A 24,594-nucleotide genomic window follows, 5' to 3' on the forward strand; every position below is an offset into this window, starting at 1 on the left:
AGAAGTTACAAAAAGTAAATTCACATGAAAAAGGAGACATTTGTCCAAATTCAGGCAAAGTTTTAAAGCAAGTATTATGGTGAAAATACAGCATAAGGAAGACAAACAGTATCAACAGCACAGAACAAGGCTCCACAGACAAAGGTGTGGCAGAATCACACACTCGATTCTCAAGGTGTGTCCTCGTGTTCTCTAGTGCCTTTGGGAAACATGAGTGCTCTCTGTAGGGTTCTGGAGCAGTAGAAGATCCTTACTGTAGGAAGCTTAACTTACCATTTGACACTAATACTCCTAGTTTCTTCTAACTCTGTGCTTCCATCTGTATGTTGAAAAATACAACCAATGTTAGACTCTGTAATGTTTAATAATTAGTATTGTTCACCTATTAGTATAGGGGTTTCCTTATTCCTTCTCAATTTACAGAAAAATTATTACCCATGATTCCACTATTCTTTGTCAATAGTGATTTCCATTGTTGCCTTTTTTGATATGTATTGTAAAGCAGAATTATTATTTGACTCCTTCCACCATTAAATAATAACATTTTTAAGTTTTCATAATTACAATTCTAATGACTGTATAACGGTCTTATTGAATTGTTATTTATATTGGGCATTTTTTTTGTTTTTAGTATTTTGCTATTATAAATATCCAAGAAGTGATTAATGTATACAGTTTACTTGTATTTCTTCACAAGTGAATTGTATGTTTATATACTTTGACTATTTATCTCTTGAGGTTTTAACATTTTTGAAAATTTGAGTAAGTTCTTTATATATTATATATACTACTGTTTCTATCATGATCAATACAGATACTTCCAATTATATTTCTCTTCTTTTAATTTTGTTAGTTTTTTATGTTAGAACCATTGTTTTACTTGATGTTGTTGAGCTGTTTATTTTTTCCTTTGTGATTTTCTTTACTGCCCTAAGCTTTTCAAAGATACTATTCCTCTAAAGATTTCATTAATATTTTATTTTTTTCCTCATAGCTCTGCTAAGAATTAAAGCTAATATTTACTCTCTTTAATCCACTAGAGGCTTACTCTTGTAATGTGTTATAAGAGCTTATCTAAATCACTTTTTGTTTTATTTGTTTGCCAGTTACCCTGGCAATTATTAAAGCATAATTAGGCAATTATGAAATAGAATTAACAAGTGGTGCTGGGAAATCTGGTCAACCACTTGTAAAAGAATGAAACTAGAACACTTTCTAACACCATACACAAAAATAAACTCAAAATGGATTAAAGATCTAAACGTAAGACCAGAAACTATAAAACTCCTAGAGGAGAACATAGGCAAAACACTCTCTGACATACATCACAGCAGGATCCTCTATGACCCACCTCCCAGAATATTGGAAATAAAAGCAAATATAAACAAATGGGACCTAATTAACCTTAAAAGCTTCTGCACATCAAAGGAAACTATTAGCAAGGTGAAAAGACAGCCTTCAGAATGGGAGAAGATAATAGCAAATGAAGCAACTGACAAACAACTAATCTCGAGAATATACAAGCAACTCCTACAGCTCAACTCCAGAAAAATAAATGACCCAATCAAAAAGTGGGCCAAAGAACTAAATAGACATTTCTCCAAAGAAGACATACAGATGGCTAACAAACACATGAAAAGATGCTCAACATCACTCATTATCAGAGAAATGCAAATCAAAACCACTATGAGGTACCATTTCACACCAGTCAGAATGGCTGCGATCCAAAAGTCTACAACTAATAAATGCTGGAGAGGGTGTGGAGAAAAGGGAACCCTCTTACACTGTTGGTGGGAATGCAAACTAGTACAGCCACTATGGAGAACAGTGTGGAGATTCCTTAAAAAACTGGAAATAGAACTGCCTTATGATCCAGCAATCCCACTGCTGGGCATACACACTGAGGAAACCAGAAGGGAAAGAGACACGTGTACCCCAGTGTTCATCGCAGCACTGTTTTTAATAGCCAGGACATGGAAGCAACCTAGATGTCCATCAGCAGATGAATGGATAAGAAAGCTTTGGTACATATACACAATGGAGTATTACTCAGCCATGAAAAAGAATACATTTGAATCAGTTCTAATGAGGTGGATGAAACTGGAGCCTATTATACAGAGTGAAGTAAGCCAGAAAGAAAAACACCAATACAGTATACTAATGCATATATATGGAATTTAGAAAGATGGTAACAATAACCCTGTGTACAAGACAGCAAAAGAGACACTGATGTATAGAACAGTTTTATGGACTCTGTGAGAGAGGGAGAGGGTGGGAAGATTTGGGAGAATGGCATTGAAACATGTAAAATATCATGTATGAAATGAGTTGCCAGTCCAGGTTCGATGCACGATACTGGATGCTTGGGGCTGGTGCACTGGGACGACCCAGAGGGATGGACTGGGGAGGGAGGAGGGTTCAGGATGGGGAACACATGTATAACTGTGGCGGATTCATTTTGATATTTGGCAAAACTAATACAATTATGTAAAGTTTAAAAATAAAATAAAATTTAAAAAAAAAAGAAAAAAAAAGAAATAGAATTAGGCAATTATTAAATAAATATTATCTTTCTTAATTATGATAGTTATATGATACATTAAATTTATTTCTATATGTCCCACACTTCTTTACTTTAATCATTTAATTATTATACTTTGTTTTAGAATTTTCTAGGAACTAGATCAGCATCATAGCTTATGGCTTGTTAGTGCAGAATTTTAACATTTAACAAATAGTAAATTTTACTTGATAAAATGTGTTTGCCTATGATAATATATATCTCAATTTGCTCATCTTGTTTTATACATTCTAATATACCTTTATAGTTTTCTTTACATATGGCTCATAAGTCTTTAAATCTTCTTTATAAATTTCATAGGCAATTCTGTTAAATTTATTCATCCCATCTCTTTTTTTTTTGGAATGGAATTTATTTCCTTTTTATTATGTTATTGAACTGGCTGTTAAGTTATTGAACTTAAAGCATCTAATTATGGTAAATTCATTATAAACCTGATCACATTGATAAACTCATGGGATAATAAATTTAAACAGATTTCTTAGGACATCTATACATGTAGTGCTTTCTGCAAATAATGAGTTTTATCTCTCCCTTTAATGTATCATTCGAAAGTGAATAAGTTTCCTAAATAGCAGTTTCCATTTGTGTATTAAATGGCTGAGCATTAGGCTGAGAGAGAGACTTGAATCCTTCTATCAGACTTGAATCCTACTGTCAATTCCTCAACTAAGAGAGCCATCTAGCAAGCACCTTCTGTGGGTCAGGCACCATACTAGGCACTTTACATAGGCCATCTTGCCTTAGGCTTAGAATAGATATACTATTAAATATCATAGGTTAGGGAGCTGAAGTTGAGCAGGTATAGAAGGCTGGCCTGTGCTAGGCCCCCAAGAGCATTGAGAAATGGAATATGGAAGTGTCTTTCCAGGCAAGAGTACTGGAGTGGGGTGCCATTGCCTTCTCCGAACTATGGTATTCTGAGTGTGAAAGGCCATGGTTTGTGGTTCTGGAGTCCTTGACCTGGCAGGTTTTTCACTCTCTGTGGAGCCCTGGAAACGGAACTTCAGCCAAGGGCCTGAAGTTGGAGGCCCTTGGGAGGCCCTAGGGAGGCATGGAGAAGCTTCATCAGCTTGCTTTCATCCTTATATTGTACGTACACTTCACACTTCCTGCTTCCAGGTCACACAGTAAACGTGAGTGAAAGCAGTCCTGGAGGAAGTCTGTGTTCCTCTTCTCACCAGCCTTTCAACCCAGATCAGCCTTTTGAGGTCTGGCTCAGCTCACTAGATTTTTAGTAATTTGTCCAGTATCATCAGTGAGTAATGGATAAGTGACTTGCTCCATAGCCAGTGGTCTTGCCATTTTCCCAGTGATTCTATGCCAGGGGTGTGGCTTGGCCAGGTCATTTCACCATTCTGCCATAATTCCTTCATCTGTACAATGCAAAAGTCAGATAATGATCCAGTTCTGACAGGCAAACTGTTGTTGAATACATCTTTTACTCTTCTTCAAGACTGTAAATTCCTCAAGGACAGATTATATTTTGCATGTTCTTGAATCACTGTTATTACTTTGCACATGACAAATGCTCAATGAATATTTGTTGATGCAGAATGAATGCATTGATCAATCAACTGAAGACAAGGTCTTAATGCTCTTCTCACAGAAGTTCTTCAGTGCTAGAAGACAAGTTCCTGTAGGGTCATTTCACCCTGCAGTTGTGGAATTTTTTTTATAAAGATAGCATTTGTCATGAACCTCTTTATAAGAAGATGCTTAGCAGGGGTCAGCTTATCTTCATCTGAAAAGAACAACTGAGGTTAGGGAAGCAGAAAGCCTGGAAAGGATTCAGGTTGGGAACTGTGCTAAGTAGACTGTCCTCTGACAAAGCTGTTTTGGCTGTTTTTATCTTTGTGCTGCTGTCTAGCAACAATATGACAAAACTGTGACTATTCAAATGTAATCAAACTAGAGCCTGTCCAAAATCAATTTTGAATAAATGATGAACTATGCGGAGCAAATCTTAATATCTCTGGGCATGCAATAGAAAATTACCAAATATTATGTTCCTGTAATTTAAACACAGTGTTTCAAATGTACCCTTAAAAGATACAATTATATTACTTGCATATTAATTAATAGCATGTTCTCTTTTTATGCCAAAAAAAAAAATAAATTCCAAAGAAAGCTACCCAGCCTTCGGGAGGCATAGAATCTATGGATTTTGTAATTACTGATGTTAAACTTAAAATCTCATTGAAGTCATTAGTTAATATTTCTAAATCTTTATGTCTGAAAACTTCTGAGCAGATGTCCCAACAACTTTCTTGCCACCTCTCCATTCCCAGCCAAAGAGGGGAGGGAGAGGAGACCTATGCTGCCAAGTTACAAAGGTTATTTGTGGAAGAAAAACAGGAATTTGCAGTATGCACACGTGTCTGGCTTTGTCTCTTGAGCTTCACAAAGACCAGCATCATACTGAACTATAGAATTACTGTTGTCTGAGACTAAAAGAGAAATCTAGGGAAATGAAATATCTTTTTCAAAAATTACTGAAATGTCAAATTTTTTAAACTAAGCTTTTATATATTAATAAAAGGAAGCATATGGAGGGAAAAGCTATAAGGAGTCAGTTTTTTATGAGCCTCAGTATTGCTGGAAAAGAAACCATTACAGAGACCAGACCAGTTTCTCTAACACGGATACAAAGGAGAATGATGTCATCGTAGCAGCAGGCTTGTGCTACCACAGTAAAGATCATTGATGGTGCTTTCCATATCCTTTAACTAAATCAAAATACCTGCATTCAGTTGTAACCTGAGAAACAGGCAATAAAGTCACAAATGACTTTACTTTCTTTTTTTTTTTTTACATATTACACTTTGTAATAGTGTTTAGTTTTATTGTTCCAGAACAGCAAAAGGAAAACATCAAGTTAATTAAATTTTGGTAGTAACTTATTCATCATATGCATAATTTTTACATCATCAACAAGAAGAGGTACAGGGCTCAGTTATAGAAAATGCCATGGCAACCTGAACTGAGATGGTCCTGAACTCTCTAGACTTCTTTCAGGCTTCCTAATATTAAAGTTCTGTGCAAGGTAAGATATGAAAGAAGAAAAAAAAAACCTCCTCATCTAAGCACCTTGATCTGAATAAATATACTGATAAATTTTATCTCTGTGCTAGAACAGAGTGACTCCACCAGGCCTCAAGGATTTCCTGTTCCAAGTTCTAGAGTTGTTGTCTAGTTCCCCCTCCCGCCCTTTCTCCATTGGAATCCTGCCAGATGATACTGTACAAAAGTGATAAAGTCACTTCAAAAAATTTTAAGGAGGCTCATGACTGTGTATATATAACTGTGGGAAGGTTTATGAGTCACAAAATACTACAGACGGTAAAGAGTCTGCCTGCAACGCAGGAGATGCAGGAGACAGGGGTCAACTCCTGGGTCAGGAAGATGCCCTGGAGAAAGGAATGGCAATCAACTCCAGTATTCTTGCCTGGGAAATCCCATGCACAGAGGAACCTGGCAGAGCTACAGTCCATGGGGTTGCATAGAGTTGGACACGACTGAACGACGGACACACACAAAGTTTATTTTGACCTTGAGTTAAAAGGATCCAGCTCTATTGGCTGACTTGAATGGGGCTGCTCTTCTTTATTTACTCGAGGTAAATTTCAGATCAGCCCTTGAATTATGTGAGCTCAGCTATATTCTCTAAAAGAGAGCCAGGCCAATGTGAACCTGGATCCGAGTTTACTTATTCAGTAACATCTGGCTACTTGGATCTCATCATCTGTCATGTATCTCACCATGCCACTCCCAACCACAGGAAACTGAGGATCAGCTTTGTGGGACTGTGTGACAGAGGCGGCACTCTCATAAATATATTTCTAACAGATCTAAATTTTGTAAGGAAACTAATACCACTTGACTATTTTTAACTTCTGATTTTAGATCAGGAAAGAAAACCATTTTAAAAACATTTTCCCTAAAAATCTTGGAATAAGATAGGAAAAGGGACATCTTCTCGTGCTTTATTTTGGCAAGTGCTTCCTGAGGCTCTCCCCAGGAGAGGCTGACGGCTCTCAGAGTGTGGAGCAGCCATGTAGGGATTTAACAATAACAATCCTCTTTCTAAGGATACCAAGCTCTGGAAAATGACTGAGCAGATTTATAGAATCTAGTGTATTAAGTGAATTCCATTTAGGAGAATTTGGCATGTCAGCCTGTGCTGTTTTATAATGAACACCCAAGCCCTGCCTGGTTTGTCTAATAGAGTATTTATAAGGACAAAGTAAGTTCCAATTTAATGTAATTTCTTATTAATATTTAATCAAAGTAAAATGCAACTTTAAGCATATTACTAGCTATTTTCATTATAGCAGTTTACATAGCAGTTGCTATGGGTTCTGTATTTATATATATCATACATCTTTTTCTGGAAAAAAAATTGAAGCTGAAACTTAAATAGCTTACATGTTTGCTCTTTTTTATCCTTCATAGGAGAAATTTTTTTAAAGAAATTATAAATATCTAGGTATACTGTTTTTAGTATTTACTCTCTCTAATCTATCTTCTACAGGCAGCTTGAGTCTTCATTCAGAAATACAACTTGGTTCGCATCTTTACAGAAAAAATTCTACATCCTCAGCAAGCTGTACAAGACCCTCCACCATCTAGCCACAGCCTCGCTAATCCATTTTAATCTATAAGAATCTCCCACTTGTGTTGTATGAAAGGAGAGAAGGTTAGCACACTCTCCTAGACAAGAATGGAAGAGGCCCTTGGGCCTCACAGCATCCATATGGTTAAGGCATTGCCACCTACTTCGTGGCATTTAACAACCATGTTTAAAGAAAAAACAGTCTCCTACTCAAGATGTCTGGTGTCTCCATGTTGTTAGTTTGGGTACTTTAGCTACCATTTTCCTTTGTTAATAACACATCATAAATATGTTAGTCTAACAGTTTTTCAACATTATAAAACTTATTTACACACAGGGAGAAATCACTCCATATTACCATGTTGGAGTTAACATGGGTACTTCCGTGGTGGCTCAGATGGTAAAGAATCTGCCTGCAATGTAGGAGACCCAGGTTCAACCCCTGGGTGGGCAAGATCTCCAGAGAAGGGAATGGTTACCTAATCCAGTATGCTTGCCTGGACAATTCCATGGACACAGGAGCCTGGTAGGGCTGCATTCCATGGGATCGCAAAGAGGCAGATGTGACTGAGCGACTAACACACATCTTTACCTATAACACACCGTTAGAGAGACAACACCATTGGTAAGATATTGCATAGTAGTTAACTCTGGATGTCATTACTTCCCAAGAAGAGACATTGCCAATAAAATTTCAGCATTTGATCACAATTTATATTTTGATCTGTGTTCAGATTGTTCTTTCCCATAGGAAAGGGAAAAAAAGTTTTTATTCTCTTAGGCATTTTTCAAATACATTTGTAATCTTTTTATTAATTTAAAATTGATACATATCCATTGGAGAATTTTGAAAATAATTTGAAAACAAGCAGAGAGAAAAGAAAAACGGCCCATATGTCAGGAGATATCATTACCACTTTGTACATCTTTCAGATATTTTTCCATGTATATTTTCCTACAAAAGTGAGGTCATACTATACATCTTGTTTTGCAACTTACTTTTATAAAACAATTCCATATTACAAACATCTTTATCAAAAAAATTCATCTTAATAATTGTAACAGCTAATAGTCCTTCATATGGAAATACAGTCATGTACTTACATTCCTAATTATTGGACATTTAAATTGCTTGAACTATTTTCTTGTTACATACAATGAACATTCTTGAGGCAAAATCTTTATCTGTATTGCCAAATTCAGACTTAAATTGAAGAAAGTAGGGAAAACCACTACACCATTCAAGTATGACCTAAATCAAATCCTTTATGATTATACAGTGAAAGTGAGAAATAGATTTAAGGCCCTAGGTCTGACATATAGAGTGCCTGATGAACTATGGAATGAGGTTCGTGACATTGTACAGGAGACAGGGATCAAGACCATCCCCATGGAAAAGAAATGAAAAAAAAAAAAATGGCTGTCTGGGGAGGCCTTACAAATAGCTGTGAAAAGAAGAGAAGCGAAAAGCAAAGGAGAAAAGGAAAGATATAAACATCTGAATGCAGAGTTCCAAAGAATAGCAAGAAGAGATAAGAAAGCCTTCCTCAGCGATCAATGCAAAGAAATAGAGGAAAACAGCAGAATGGGAAAGACTAGAGATCTCGTCAAGAAAATCAGAGATACCAAGGGAACATTTCATGCAAAGATGGGCTCGATAAAGGACAGAAATGGTATGGACCTAACAGAAGCAGAAGATATTAAGAAGAGTTGGAAAGAATACACAGAAGAACTGTACAAAAAAGATCTTCATGACCCAGATAATCACAATGGTGTGATCACTGACCTAGAGCCAGACATCCTGGAATGTGAAGTCAAGTGGGCCTTAGAAAGCATCACTACGAACAAAGCTAGTGGAGGTGATAGAATTCCAGTTGAGCTATTCCAAATCCTGAAAGATGCTGTGAAAGTGCTGCACTCAATATGCCAACAAATTTGGAAAACTCAGCAGTGGCCACAGGACTGGAAAAGGTCAGTTTTCATTCCAATCCCAAAGAAAGGCAATGCCAAAGAATGCTCAAACTACCACACAATTGCACTCATCTCACACGCTAGTAAAGTAATGCTCAAAATTCTCCAAGCCAGGCTTCAGCAATATGTGAACCGTGAACTTCCTGATGTTGAAGCTGGTTTTAGAAAAGGCAGAGGAACCAGAGATCAAATTGCCAACATCCGCTGGATCATGGAAAAAGCAAGAGAGTTCCAGAAAAACATCTATTTCTGCTTTATTGACTATGCCAAAGCCTTTGACTGTGTGGATCACAATAAACTGTGGAAAATTCTGAAAGAGATGGAAATACCAGACCACCTGATCTGCCTCTTGAGAAACCTGTATGCAGGTCAGGAAGCAACAGTTAGAACTGGACATGGAACAACAGACTGGTTCCAAATAGGAAAAGGAGTACGTCAAAGCTGTATATTGTCACCCTGTTTATTTAACTTATATGCAGAGTACATCATGAGAAATGCTGGACTGGAAGAAACACAAGCTGGAATCAAGATTGCCGGGGGAAATATCAATAACCTCAGATATGCAGATGACACCACCCTTATGGCAGAAAGTGAAGAGGAACTCAAAAGCCTCTTGATGAAAGTGAAAGTGGAGAGTGAAAAAGTTGGCTTAAAGTTCAACATTCAGAAAACGAAGATCATGGCATCCAGTCCCATCACTTCATGGGAAATAGATGGGGAAACAGTGGAAACAGTGTCAGACTTTATTTTTCTGGGCCCCAAAATCACTGCAGATGGTGACTGCAGCCATGAAATTAAAAGACACTTACTCCTTGGAAGGAAAGTTATGACCAACCTAGATAGCATATTCAAAAGCAGAGACATTACTTTGCCAACAAAGGTTCGTCTGGTCGGGGCTATGGTTTTTCCTGTGGTTATGTATGGATGTGAGAATTGGACTGTGAAGAAGGCTGAGCGCCGAAGAATTGATGCTTTTGAACTGTGGTGTTGGAGAAGACTGTTGAGAGTCCCTTGGACTGCAAGGAGATCCAACCAGTCCATTCTGAAGGAGATCAGCCCTGGGATTTCTTTGGAAGGAATGATTCTAAAGCTGAAACTCCAGTACTTTGGCCACCTCATGCGAAGAGTTGACTCATTGGAAAAGACTCTGATGCTGGGAGGGATTGGGGGCAAGAGGAGAAGGGGATGACAGAGGATGAGATGGCTGGATGGCATCACTGACTCGATGGACGTGAGTCTGAGTGAACTCCAGGAGTTGGTGATGGACAGGGAGGCCTGGCGTGCTGCGATTCATGGGGTCGCAAAGAGTCGGTCTCGACTGAGCGACTGATCTGATCTGATCTGATATCCTCAATGATACTTTAGGATGAGAATCACTGAGTCACATTTTAAAAAGTAATTTTTATTACAGTATAGTTGATTTACAGTGCTAGTTTTTGCTGTACAGCAAAGTGAATCAGTTATACATATGTCATCATTTTTAAGATTCTTTTCCCATGTAGGTTATTATAAAGTACTGAGGAGAATAGGATGCCGCCCATCCTTGTTAGTTATCAGTATTATATATAGTAGTATGTATGTCAATACTATTCTCCCAGTTTATCCCTCCCCTTCCTTTTCTGCCTGGTAACTATAAGTATGTTTTCTACATCTGTGACTCTATTTCTGTTTTGTAAGTAAATTCTTTTGTACCTTTTTAAAAATTTTAGATTCCACAAATAAACGGTGTCACATATTGTCTTTACCTAACTTCACTTAGTATGACAATCTCTAGGTCCATCCATGTTAATGCAAATGGCATTATTTTGCCTCTTATTTATTTATTTCTGGCTGTGCTGGGTCTTTGTTGCTGCATGGGCTTTTTCTCTAGTTGTGGCGACTGGGGGCCACTCTCTAGTTGCAGTGGACGGGCTTCTCATTGCGATGGCTTCTCTTGTTGCAGAGCTCAGGCTCTAGGCAGGCAGTCTTCAGTAGCTGCAGTACCTGTGCCCAGTAGTTGCAGCTCCCGGGCTGTAGAGCACAGACTCAGTAGCTGTGGCACGTGGGCTTAGATTCTCCACAGTGTGTGGGATCTTCCTAGACTGAGGATCAAACCTGTGTCTCCTGCACTAGCAGGCGGATTCTTTACCACTGAGCCACCAGGGAAGCTCCATTTCATCCCTTTTTATGGCTGAGTAATATTCCATTGTATATATGTATGATATCTTCTTTATCCATTCCTCTGTCAATGGACATTTAGGTTGCGTCCATATCTTGCCTATTGCAAATAGTGCTGCAATGAAGAGTGGAGTGCACGTATCTTTTCAAATTATGGCCTTCTCTGGATATATGCCCAGGAGTGGGATTGCTGAGTCATATGGTAGTTCTGTATTTATTTTTTTAAGAAATTTCCATACTGTTCTCCATAATGGTTGTACCAATTTATGCTGTAAGGGGGTTTTCTCTTTTCTCCACACCCTCTCCAGCATCTATTGTTTGTAGATTTTTTGATGATGGCCATTCTGACCAGTGTGAGGCTGTCACATTTTATTTATCTAATTAGACAATACATGCTAGATGTAAAAAAATTCTAAAGGAACAATAGGATATTCAGTGAAAAATAAGCCTCCCTCTTGCTTTTCCTCTAGATATTCTTCTCCCTCCTGTGTGGTAGTACTTTTAGTAATCTTCATTTATTTTCACAGAAATATTTCATTCATTTATAAACTTTTACATCATCTAGTATGCATAGTAAGAGATTAGTAAAATGGTTTCAATAGTGAAATTTGTTTTATAATTTTATATATGCTAGATAATCATAGGCACAAAACCTTCTACAATAAGGTGACATTGAGTGATTTCAGTTCTGTGGTGGTGGTTTAGTTGCTAAGTGGTGACTGACTCTTGAAACGCCATGACTGTAGCCTGCCAGGCTTCTCAGTCCATGGAATTCTCCAGGCAAGAATACTGGAGTAGGTTGCCATTTCTTTCTCCAGGGGATTTTCTCAACCCAGGAATTGAACCCGGGTCTCCTGCATTGCAGGCAGATTCTTTACCAACTGAGTTAGAGCTCTATCAGTTAAGTTCAGTCGCTCAGTTGTGTCCAACTCTTTGCAACCCCATGAATCGCAGCACTCCAGGGCCTCCTTGTCCATCACCAACTCCCAGAGCCTATACAAACCCATGTCCATTGAGTTGGTGATGCCATCCAACCATCTCATCCTCTGTCATCCCCTTCTCCTCCTGCCCTCAATCTTTCCCAGCATCAGGGTCTTTTCCAATGAGTCAGCTCTTTGTATCAGATGGCCAAAGTATTGGAGTTTCAGTTTCAACATCAGTCCTTCCAAAGAACACCCAGGACTGATATCCTTCAGAATGGACTGGTTGGATCTCCTTGCAGTCCAAGGGACTCTCAAGAGTCTTCTCCAACACAACAGTTCAAAAGCATCAATTCTTCGGCACTCAGCTTTCTTCATAGTCCAACTCTCACATCCATACATGACCACTGGAAAAACCATAGCCTTGACTAGAAGAACCTTTGTTGGCAAAGTAATGTCTCTGCTTTTCAATATGCTGTCTAGGTTGGTCATAACTTTCCTTCCAAGGAGTAAGTGTCTTTTAATTTCATGGCTGCAGTCACCATCTGCAGTGATTTTGGAGCCCCAAAAAATAGTTAGCCACTGTTTCCACTGTTTCCCCATTGACTTGCCATGAAGTGACGGGACCGGATCCCATGATCTTCGTTTTCTGAATGTTGAGCTTTAAGCCAACTTTTTCACTCTCCTCTTTCACTTTCCTCAAGAGGCTCTTTAATTCTTCTTCAGTTTCCACCATAAGGGTGGTGTCATCTGCATATCTGAGGTTATTGATATTTCTCCTGGAAATCTTGATTCCAGCTTGTGCTTTCTCCAGCCCAGTGTTTCTCATGATGTACTCTGCATATAAGTTAAATAAGCAGGGTGAAAATATACAGCCTTGATGTACTCCTTTTCCTATTTGGAACCAGTCTGTTGTTCCATGTCCAGTTCCAACTGTTGATTCCTGACCTGCTTATAGATTTCTCAAGAGGCAGGTCAAGTGGTCTGGTATTCCCATCTCTTTCAGAATTTTCCAGTTTATTGTGATCCACACAGTCAAAGGCTTTGACATAGTCAATAAAGCAGAAATAGATATTTTTCTGGAACTCTCTTGCTTTTTCCATGATCCAGCAGATATTGGCAATTTGATCTCTGGTTCCTCTGTGTTTTCTAAATCCAGCTTGAACATATGGAAGTTCATAGTTCACATATTACTGAAGCCTGGCTTGGAGGATTTTGAGCTCTATATTATCACTTAATTTAGATTATACTTCCATATAACTTTTGTTGTTGTTGTTTAGTCGCTAAGTCATGTCCAACTCTTTGGGACCCTATGGACTGTAGCTCAACAGGCTTCTCTGTTCATGGGATTTCCCAGGCAAGAATACTGGAATTGGTTGCCATTTCCTTCTCCAAGGGATCTTCCCAACCCAGAGATAAAACCTGTGTATCCTGCATTGGCAGGTGCATTCTTTACTGCTGAGCCACCAAGGAAGCCTACTTTTATATAATATCATTTATCAACTACTGTTAATAGTTTTGTCTTCATTGGACATTCTTAAGACTTTAAAAAAATTTTTTTTATTGGAAAATTGCTTTGCAGAATTTTGTTGTTTTCTGTCAAACCTCAACATAAATCATCCATAGGTGTGTGTGTATATATATATATATATATATATATCCCCTTCCTTTTGAACCTCCCTCCCATCTCCCACCCCATCCCACCCCTCTAGGTTGATAAGAGCCCCTGTTTGAGTTTCCTGAGCCATACAGCAAATTCCCGTTGGCTATCTATTTTACATATGGCAATGTGAGTTTCCATGTTACTCTTTCCATACATCTCACCCTCTCCTCCCCTCACCCCATGTCCATAAGTCTATTCTCTATGTCTGTTTCTCCATTGCTGCCCTGTAAATAAATTCTTCAGTACCATTTTTCTAGATTCCATATATATGCATTTGAATACAATTATTTATCTTTCTCTTTCTGACTTACTTCACTCTGTATAACAGGTTCCAGTGTTCATCCACCTCATCAGAACTGACTCAAATGCATTCCTTTTTATGTCTGGGTAATATTCCATTGTGTATATGTACCACAACTTCTTTATCCATTCATCTGTTGATGGATATCTAGGTTGCTTCCATGTTCTAGCTATTGTAAATAGTGCTGCAATGAACAATGGGATACATGTGTCTTTTTCAATTTTGGTTTCCTCAGTGTATATGCCTAGGAGTGGGATTGCTGGGTCCTATGATAGTTTTATTCCTAGTTTTTAAAGGAATCTCCATACTGTCTTCCATATTGGCTGTATCAATTTACATTCCCACCAACAGTGCAAGAGCATTCCCTTTTCTCCACACCCTCTCCAGCATTTACTGTTTGTAGACTTTTCAATGATGGCCATTCTGACCAGTATAGTTTTGATTTGCATTTCTCTAATAATGAGCAATGTTGAGCATCTTTTCATGTGTTTGTTAGCCATCTGTATGTCCTCTTTGGAGAAATGTCTAACTCTTTTTCCCACTATTTGATTGGGTTGTTTGTTTTTCTGGCATTGAGTTATAGTAGCTGCTTGTATATTTTGGAAATTAATCCTTTGTCAGTTGTTTCATTTGCTATTATTTTCTCACATTCTGAGGGTTGTCTTTTCACCTTGCTTATAGTTTCCTTTGCTGTGCAAAAGCTTTTAAATTTAATCAGGTCCCACTTGTTTATTTTTGCTTTTATTTCCATTACTCTAGGAGGTGGGTCATAGAGGATATTGCTTTGATTTATGCCATCAAGTGTTCTGCCTATGTTTTCCTCTTAAGAGTTTTATAGTTTCTGGTCTTACGTTAGGTCTTTAATCCATTTTGAATTTATCTTTGTGTATGGTATTACGAACTGTTCTAATTTCATTCTTTTACATGTAGCTGTACAGTTTTCCCAGCACCATTTATTGAGGAGGCTGTCTTTGCTCCATTGTATATTCTTGCCTCCCTTGTCAAAAATAAGGTACCTATAGGTGCATGGGTTTATTTCTGGGCTTTCTATCCTTGTTCCATTGGTCTATATTTCTGTTTTGGTGCCAGTATCATACTGTCTTGATGACTGTAGCTTTGTAGTATAATCTGAAGTCAGAAAGGTTGATTCCTCCAGCTTCATTCTTCTTTCTCAGGACTGCTTTGGCGGTGTGGGGTCTTTTGTGTTTCCATATAAAATGTGATTTTTTTTGTTCTAGTTCTGTGAAAAATGACATAGGTAATTTGATAGGGATTGCACTGAATCTCTAGATTGCATTTGGTAGTATAGTCATTTTCACAATATTGATTCTTCCTACCCAGGAACATGGAATATCTCTCCATCTGTTTATGTTGTTTTTGATTTCTTTCATTAATGTCTTATAATTTTCTCTGTACAGTTCTTTTGTCTCCTTGGGTAAGTTTATTCCTAGATATTTAACTCTTTTTGTTGCAATGGTGAATGGGATTGATTCCTTAATTTCTCTTTCTGATTTTTCATTGTTAGTATATAGAAATGCAAGTGATTTCTGTGTATTGCATTTGTATCCTGCAACTTTGCTAAATTCACTGATTGGCTCTAGTAATTTTCTGATACTATCTTTAGGGTTTTCTATGTACAGTATCATGTCATCTGCAAACAGTGAGAGCTTTATTTCCAATCAGGATTCCTTTTATTTCATTTTCTTCTCTGATTGCTGTAGGTAGGACTTCCAGAACTATGTTGAATAATAATGGTGAAAGTGGACACCCTTGTCTTGTTCCTGATATTAGGGGTAATGCTTCAGTTTTTCACCACTGAGAATGTATGCCATAGACTTATCATATATGGCCTTTACTATGTTGAGGTAGGTTCCTTCTATGACCATGTTTTGAAGAGTTTTAATCACAAATGGGTGCTGAATTTTGTCAAAAGCTTCTTCTGCATCTATTAAGCTGATCATATGGTTTCTATCTTTCAATTTGTTAATATAGTGTATCACATTGATTAATTTGCATATATATAAGAATCCTTGCATTACTGGAATAAACCCAACTTGATCATGGTGTATGAGCTTTTTGATGTGTTGTTGAATTCTGTTTGCTAAAATATTGTTGAGGATTTTTGCATCTATGTTCATCAATGATATTGGCCTGTAGTTTTCTTTTTGTGTGTTGTCTTTGTCTGGTTTTGGTATCAGGGTGATGGTGGCCTTGTAAAATGAGTTTGATAGTGTTCCTTCCTCTGCAGTTTTTGAAGGAGTTTTAGGATAGGCTTTAGCTCTTCTCTAAATGTTTGGCAGAAGTCTCCTGTGAAGCCATCTGGTCCTGGATTTTTGTTTTTTGGGGAAATTTTTGATCATGTCTTCAATTGTGCTTGTAATTGGGTTACTCATAATTTCTATTTCTTCCTGGTTCAGTCATGGAAGATTGAACTTTTCTAAGAATATGTCCATTTCTTCCAGGTTATCCATTTTATTGCCATATAGTTGTTCATAATAGTCTCTTATAATCCTTTGTATTTGTGCATTGTCTGTTGTAACCTCTCCTTTTTCATTTCTAATTTGGTTGATTTGATTCTTCTCTCTTTTCTTGATGAGTCTGGCTAAAGGCTTCTCAATTTTGTTTATCTTCTCAAAGATAAACCAGCTTTTAGTTTCATTAATCTTTACTATTATTTCTTTGATTTCTTTTTCATTTATTTCTGCTCAGATATTTATGATTTATTTCCATCTACTAATTTTGGGGATTTTTGTTCTCTTTCTAGTTGTTTTAGGTGTAAAGTTAGATTGTCTATTCAATGTTTTTCTTGTTTCTTGAGGTAGGATTGTATTGCTATAAACTTCCCTGTTAGAACTGCTTTTGCTGCATCCCATAGGTTTTGAGTTGTGTTTTCATTGCCATTTGTTTCTAAAAATTTTTTATTTCCCTTTTGATTTCTTCAGTAGCCTGTTGGTTATTTATAAATGTATTGTTTAATTTCCATATGTTTATGTTTCTTACAGTTTTTTTCTTGTAATTGATATCTAGTCTCATAGCGTTGTGGTCAGAGAAGATGCACGATACAATTTCAATTTTCTTAAATTTACTGAAGTTTGATTTGTGACCCAAGATGTGGTCTATCCTGGAGAATGTTACATATGCACTTGAGAAGAAGGTGTATTTTTCTGCATTTGGATGGAATGTCCTGAAGATATCAATGAGATCCATCTCCTCTAATGTATCATTTAAGACTTGTGTTTCCTTATTAATTTTCTGTTTTGATGATCTGTCCATTGGTGTGAATGGGGTGTTAAAGTCTCCTACTATTATTGTGTTCCTCTCAATTTCTCCTTTTATTTCTGTTAGTGTTTTTCTTATGTATTGAGGTGCTCCTATGTTGGGTACATAGATATTTATAACTCTTATGTCTTCCTCTTAGATTGATCCCTTGATCATTATGCAGTGTCCTTCCTTATCTCTTATAATATTTTTTATTTTAAGGTTTACTTTGTCTGATATGAGGATTGCTACTCCAACTTTCTTTTGCTTGCCATTTGCATGGAATATATTTTTCCATCCTCTCACTTTCAGTCTATATGTGTCTTTAGGTCTGAAGTGGGTTTCTTGTAGACAGTATATATATGGGTCTTATTTTTGTATCCATTCAGCCAGTATGTGTCTTTCAGTTGGAGCATTTAATCCATTTACATTTAAAGTAATTATTGATATATATATATGTTCCTATTGCCATTTTCTTAATTGTTTGGGGTTGATTTTGTAGATCTTTTTTCTTCTCTTGTATTTCTTGACTATATAAGTCCCTTTTAACATTGTTGTAAAGCTGGTTTGGTGGTACTGAATTCTCTTAACTTTTGCTTGTCTGAAAAGCTTTTTATTTCTCCATCAATTTTGAATGAGATCCTTGCTGGGTGCTATAATCTTGGTTGTAGATTTTTCCCTTTCAATACTTTAAATATATCCTGTCATTGCCTTCTGGCCTGCAGAGTTTCTGCTGAAAGATCAGCTGTTAAGCATATGGGGTTTCCCTTGTTGCTTCTCCCTTGCTGCTTAAATATTCTTTCTTTGTGTTTAGTCTTTGTTAGTTTGATTAGTATGTGTCTTGGTGTGTTTCTCCTTGGGTTTATTCTGTATGGGACTCTATGCCTCTTGGGCTTGATTGACCATTTCCTTTTCCATGTTGGGAAAATTTTCAACTATAGTCTCTTCAAAAATTTTCTCATACCCTTTCTTTTTCTCTTCTTCTTTTGGGATCCCTATTATTCAAATGTTGGTGCATTTGATATTGTTCCAGAGGTCTCTGAGACTATCCTCAGTTCTTTTCATTCTTTTTACTTTATTCTGCTCTTCAGAAGTTGTTTCCACCATTTTATTTTCCAGCTCACTGATTTGTTCTTCTACTTCAGATATTCTGCTGTTGATTCCTTCTAGAGTATTTTTAATTTCTGTAATTGTGTTGTTTATCTCTGTATGTTTATTCTTTAATTCTTCTAGGACTTTGTTGATTGATTCTTGCATTTTCTCCTTTTTGTTTTCAAAGTTTTTGATAATCTTTACTATCATTTTTCTGAATTCTTTTTCAGGTAGTTTGTCTATTTCCTCTACATTTATTTGGACTTCTGTGTTTCTAGTTTGTTCCTTCATTTGTGTAGTATTTCTCTGCCTTTTCATTATTTTTTTTTATGTTATTGTGTTTGAGGTCCCCTTTTCCCAGGCTTCAAGGTTGAATTCTTTCTTCCTTTTGGTTTCTGCCTTCCTAAGGTTGGTCCAGTGGTTTGTGTAAGTTTCATATAGGGTGAGATTTGTGCTGAGTTTTTGTTTGTTTGTTTTTCCTCTGATGGGCAAGGCTGAGTGAGGTGCGGTAATCCTGTCTGCTGATGACTGGGTTTGTATTTTGTTTTGTTTGTTGTTTAGATGAGGCATCCTGCATGGGTGCTACTGGTGGTTGGGTGATGCCAGGTCTTGTATTCAAGTGGTTTCCTTTGTGTGAGTTCTCTATTTGATACCCCCTCAAGTTAGTTCTCTGGTAGTCTAGGGTCTTGGGGTCAGTGCTCCCACTCCAAAGGCTCAGTGCTTGGTCTCTGGTCAGGAACGAGGATTCCACAAATGGTTTGTTATGGCATTAAGTGAGATTAAAACAAATATCCAAAAACAAGAAGCCAAAGATGAACCCCAGACAAATGGCAGTTACAGAATCAGACAAATAATATTTAAAATAATGGAATATACACATATACATATATACCCATGAGCAAAGGGAAAACAGTCCAACAAAATAAAGTACAAAGTAGACTGACCCAGCAAACAAAGTAAATCAAAGATTATATTTACCAGTTAAGAACAAAACTAACTAAAGCATAATCTGGAAAACAAAACTAAAGCAAGGTGCCAAGTGGGGAATAAAGCAATGAAAAAAAAAAACTAAAAAATATGTTGAGAGGAAAGAAAAGAAAGAATAGATATGCAAATTTAAATAGAGGTAGATGAAGATTTATATATATTAAAGATTAACTGCAAGGGGAAAAGAACAATAGGAAAGGCAAACAAAGGAATAAATAGATAAATAGAATAAATGTAGAAAAAATATAATAGTTTTTTTAACAAATTAAATTTACAAAAAAAGACCAAAAAAATGGAAGAAAGAAAAAAGGAAAACAACACAGAACTGCAAAAGCCCAATGCAGAGGCAGAGGTTTACAGCAACAACAAAAAGTGTGACTGACTATACACACATTCATATACACCCATAAGCAAAATCAAAACAGTCCTGCAAAAATAGAGCACAATAGATCAACCGGTGAACAAAGGAAACCAAAAATTATATCTACCAGAACAAAACTAAAGCACAAACTGGAAAACAAAACTAAAGCAAGGTGCCAATTGGGGAATAAAGCAATGAAAATAAAGCTAACAAAATGTTGACAGGAAAAGAAAGAAAGAATAGATATGCAAATTTAAATAGAGGTAGAGGAAGATTCGGAGAAGGCAATGGCACCCCACTCCAGTACTCTTGCCTGGAAAATCCCATGGATGGAGGAGCCTGGTAGGCTGCAGTCCATGGGGTCGCAAATAGTTGGACACGACTGAGCTACTTCACTTTCACGTTTCACTTTCATGCATTGGAGAAGGAAATGGCAAGCCACTCCAGTGTTCTTGCCTGGAGAATCCCAGGGACGAGGGAGCCTGGTGGGCTGCCGTCTATGGGGTCGCACAGAGTCGGACACAACTGAAGCAACTTAGCAGCAGCAGCAGCAGAGGAAGATTTATATACATTAAAGATTAACTGCAAGGGGAAAAGAACCGTAGGAAAGGCAAACAAAGGAATAAATGTAGAAAAAGTACAATAGGTTTAACAAAATTATAAATTAAAATTATAAAAAAGAGAAAAGGAAAAAAAGAAATGGAAGAAAGAAAAAAGGAAAGAAAAAAAAAATCAGGAAAACTCCACAGAACTGCAAAAGCCCAACACAGAGGCAGAGGTTTATAACAACAAAAAAACGTGTGACTGTATACACAAATACACCCATAAGCAAAATCGAAACAGTCCAACAAAAATAAAGTACAATAGATTGACCTGGCAAACAAAGGAAACCAAAAATTATATCTATCAGAACAAAACTAACTAAAACACAAACTGGAAAACAAAACTGGAGCAAGGTGCAAAGTGGAGAATGAAATGAAGACAAAACTAACAAATACATTGAGAGGAAAGAAAAGAAAGAGAATAGATATGCAAAGTTAAATAGAGGTAGATAAAGAAGATTTATATACATTAAAGATTAACTGCAAAGGAAAATGCATAGTAGGAAAAACAAACAAAGGAATAAATGTAGAAAAAATAATAGGTTTAAAAAAGTAAAATTAAAAAAGAGAAATAAAAAGGAAAACTCCACAGAATTGCAAAGGCCCAATATAGAGGCAGAGGTTTATAACAGCAGTAAAAAATATGACAGAAAAAAAAAAAGAAAGCCCAAAAGCTTAATTAGATTTCATAGTGCCAATAAAACCAACAACTACAACAGGGCGGGGGGCGGGGGCGGGGGTAAGGGAAAAAAAATTCGAAAGAATCTACAGAGCAAGTCAAGACATAAGAATAATAAATGTTTTTCTTGAGTCACTGCTATCAGAGTCCTTTCCCTTGCTGGGAGTCACAGTCCACCTCACCTCCCTAGGATGCCCTCCAACACTGTGCTGATCTCTGGATCTGCTATGGGGCACCTCAGATTCTAATCTGGTCCTACTCCTGTGTGTTCTTGCCTCCAATGTCCACAGCTATCAAAACTAGTGTGTTTTCTTTTGTGGGAGCTCTCAGTGACCTTTTATATATTCCATAGACACAGAGTCTGCCTAGTTGATCATGTGGAAGATTTTGGATCTTCTTGCTTAGTCACACTGCCCCTGGGTTTCAATTGTGGTTTTATTTCCACCTCTGTATATGGGTCATCCACTGGGGTTTGCTTCTGAGGCTGCCCTGGAGGACTTGGGTTTGCCCCTGTGAGGGCCAGGTGTGGAGGTGGTGCAGCTGCTTGGGTCACAGGGGTTCTGGCAGCACCAGGTACTCAGGAGTTGGCGGCTAGGGCACCAGGAAATACAGTGCTCTAGAAGGAAACAGCCGGAGAAGGCGATGGCACCCCACTCCAGTACTCTTGCCTGGAAAATCCCATTGACAGAGGATCCTGGTAGGCTGCAGTCCATGGGGTCGCAAAGAGTCGGACACGATTGAGCGACTTCACTTTCACTTTTCACTTTCATGCATTGGAGAAGGAAATGGCAACCCACTCCAGTGTTCTTGCCTGGAGAATCCCAGGGATGGGGGAGCCTGGTGGACTGCCATCTATGGGGTCACACAGAGTCGGAGACCACTGAAGCGACTTAGCAGCAGCAGCAGCAGAAGGAAACAGCAACCAGTATTGGCCAATATGCTCCAGTATTCTTGCCTGGAGAACCCCTCTCCCTGACAAAGTTCCCTTGAAGGCCACAGTCTACAGGGTCGCAAAGAGTCTGACACTACTGAAGCGACCCTGCATACATAAATGTAAGACTTTTTGCCTGTGGCAGCTCTGCCCCAGTGAGAGCTGAGTGTGAAGGTGGTGCGGCTGCTTGGCTTACAGGGACCCTGGCGGCACCAGGTGTGCAGGGACCGGGACTGCTTCCACCACAGGAGTTCTGGCCCTATCAGTCTTTTTCTAGCCTCTTGTAGCTGGCGATCAGAACCCTCTTTGGCCAGTCTTTCTCCATAGCTCCACCCATTCAGGCAGTTACAGGGCTCCCTTGCCTGGGATTCCCTGGTGGCTCAGACGGTAAAGCGTCTGGCTGCAATGCGGGAGACCTGGGTTCAATCCCCGGGTCGGGAAGATCCCCTAGAAAAGGAAATGGCACCCCACTCCAGTACTCTTGCCTAGAAAATTCCATGGATGGAGGAGCCTGGTGGGCTACAGTCCATGGGGTCGCAAAGAGTCGGACATGACTGAGCAACTTTGCCTTGCCTTGTCTGGGGTCCTTCTCTGTTGTTCAGTGTCAGGCACATAGAGGGGGCCCCCCTGGCTGGAGTCCAACTCTGTAGATCTATGCGTCAGGCACTTAAAGGGGCACGCTGGGTGGGGTCCTCCTCTGTAGTTCAGTGCATCAGGCGTTTGATGGGCCAGCCTCTCTATAGTTCAGCTGCAGATGCTGGTGTGTGGGGGAGAGAGGCTATGGTGATGGCTCCACCCCCTACACCTGACTCAGCGGTATCACCCTGCTTCCATGGCTGCCCGGCTTTCTCCACAGGCATGTCCCACCACAGTCACCTCCCTCACCTTCCCTCGATCCATTTCTCTGGAGTCAACAGCAGCCCTCGCCCTGGAATTGCTCCACACTCCCCAAACTCCAGCTCCCAGCCACTGTGCCTTCCAGGGGACCCTCGTCCCTGTACAGGGTATGTATGGCTGCAACAAGGACCCTCTGATTCTCATTCCATTTAGGCTGCCCCAGATCAGCTGTTTCACTCTCAGCCTTAAATGTTTCTCCTCTGACTCAGACAATTGCCCCAGTGTGGGGATTAGACCCCTGCTTCAGTTCCCTGACCCACCAAGGGCAGGTCCAGTCCTACGAACACTCCTGTTTTTCCCCCTAGTTCCTTTGTCCTACTGAGTTTTGCGTGGTTCTGTATATTCTTTTCCTCTGGTCAGGTACTTCTGTCCGCTCTCAGCTGGTGTTCTGCATATACTTCTGTGTCTGAAGGTGTATTCCTGATGTATCCATGGAGAGAGATGTACTCCACGTCCACCTACTCCTCCACCATCTTGTTCTCTCAAGACTTTTTAATAGAAGGCTTCAAACCTACCCAAAAGTAGAATAATGAAGCTCCAAGTACCCACTTAGTATGTAGGCTTTTAATAAACAATGTCAAGTTTTTCTCTATGAAAGTTTACTGATATATGCTCCCATCTAGATGAGATTTATATTCATTTTTGTACAGATGAATTTTATAGCTGCTGCATCCAGTGTTATATGTCTCAATATATCTTTTAAAATAAGAGTAACTTGGTAGTTGGAGGAGAAAATGGCAACCCACTCCAGTATTCTTGCCGAGAGAATCCTGTGGACAGAGGAGCCTGGTGGGCTGCTATCTGTGGGGTCGCAGAGAGTCGGACACGACTGAAGCAACTTAGCAGCAGCAGCGACTTGGTGGTAGGGATGAAAAGTGATGGGAAAAATAAGGCATAGTAACTTTCGTTGCATAGGACAATAGTTTTAATCTAGCACAGGAATGCTGGTCAACTCAGTGTAGCTTCCAGGTTCAGTATGCTTGGAGGGATACTGAGAGCACATCCAGGATCTGTGTGGAAAAGTGCTAGGACTGATGAACAATGTCATCTACAGGGAAAGTGGGGAGAATTGTTGGCATTTGCGTTACGTGGTTTTTTGATTCTGCTTTTGCTTATAAGCACAGCAGCATGCTTTTGTAGGATTTTTTTGCTTAGTAGCCATAAAAACCCATTTGGTTTATTAAAAGGTGATGAGACATTTCTGTTTACCTATAGATTTCCCAATTCTTTGTGACCCCATGGACTGAAGCCTCCTAGGCTTCTCCGTTCATGGGGATTCCCTAATGCTTGCTATTAAATTGACAAATTTCCTTAAAAATATGATGCTCTTTTGAAAACAATTCCATGATGTTGGGATATATGTAAAAAGGATGTGCTGCACCATCATTAGGGGAGCGAGTGCAGGAGCTGTGGTAGAAGTAGGAAAGGATGGCAAGTGTCCAGGCATGCAGCATTACCTAGCTCCAAGCAGGAGCATGGATGTGTTGAAGTCTGTGGTATGGTTTGTGGTCATGGAACAGAGACGAAGCTAACTGACCCACACTGACTCAAACTCCAAACCTTAAATTTTAAATCCCAT

General features: G+C 38.6%; 1 protein-coding gene and 1 non-coding gene across 23 annotated transcripts in view; both read left to right on the forward strand.

Moving 5' to 3' along the window:
- Window positions 1-24,594, forward strand: part of ACYP2 (acylphosphatase 2) — a 190,171-nt gene that overhangs the window by 146,655 nt on the left and 18,922 nt on the right. For 7 of the 22 annotated variants that reach the window (XM_055540084.1, XM_055540088.1, XM_055540086.1 and 4 more), the window contains one exon: window positions 7,120-12,019. The exons of 6 other annotated variants lie outside the window; for them this stretch is intronic. In XM_055540084.1, the coding sequence (XP_055396059.1) occupies window positions 8,782-10,356 (1,575 nt within the window). In that variant the 5' untranslated portion in view covers window positions 7,120-8,781 and the 3' untranslated portion in view covers window positions 10,357-12,019. Of the gene's footprint in view, window positions 1-7,115; window positions 12,020-22,974; window positions 23,123-23,375; window positions 23,715-24,594 lie in introns of those variants that run through there. 9 more of the 22 variants (XM_055540085.1, XM_055540091.1, XM_055540083.1 and 6 more) reach the window with 5 other exon arrangements.
- LOC129623934 (U6atac minor spliceosomal RNA) lies at window positions 7,259-7,386 on the forward strand. Its single transcript, XR_008700683.1, has one exon. It is a non-coding gene; the product is annotated as a U6atac minor spliceosomal RNA (small nuclear RNA).

This window comes from Bubalus kerabau, chromosome 11, assembly GCF_029407905.1.
Source record: "Bubalus kerabau isolate K-KA32 ecotype Philippines breed swamp buffalo chromosome 11, PCC_UOA_SB_1v2, whole genome shotgun sequence".
NCBI lineage: Eukaryota > Metazoa > Chordata > Mammalia > Artiodactyla > Bovidae > Bubalus > Bubalus kerabau.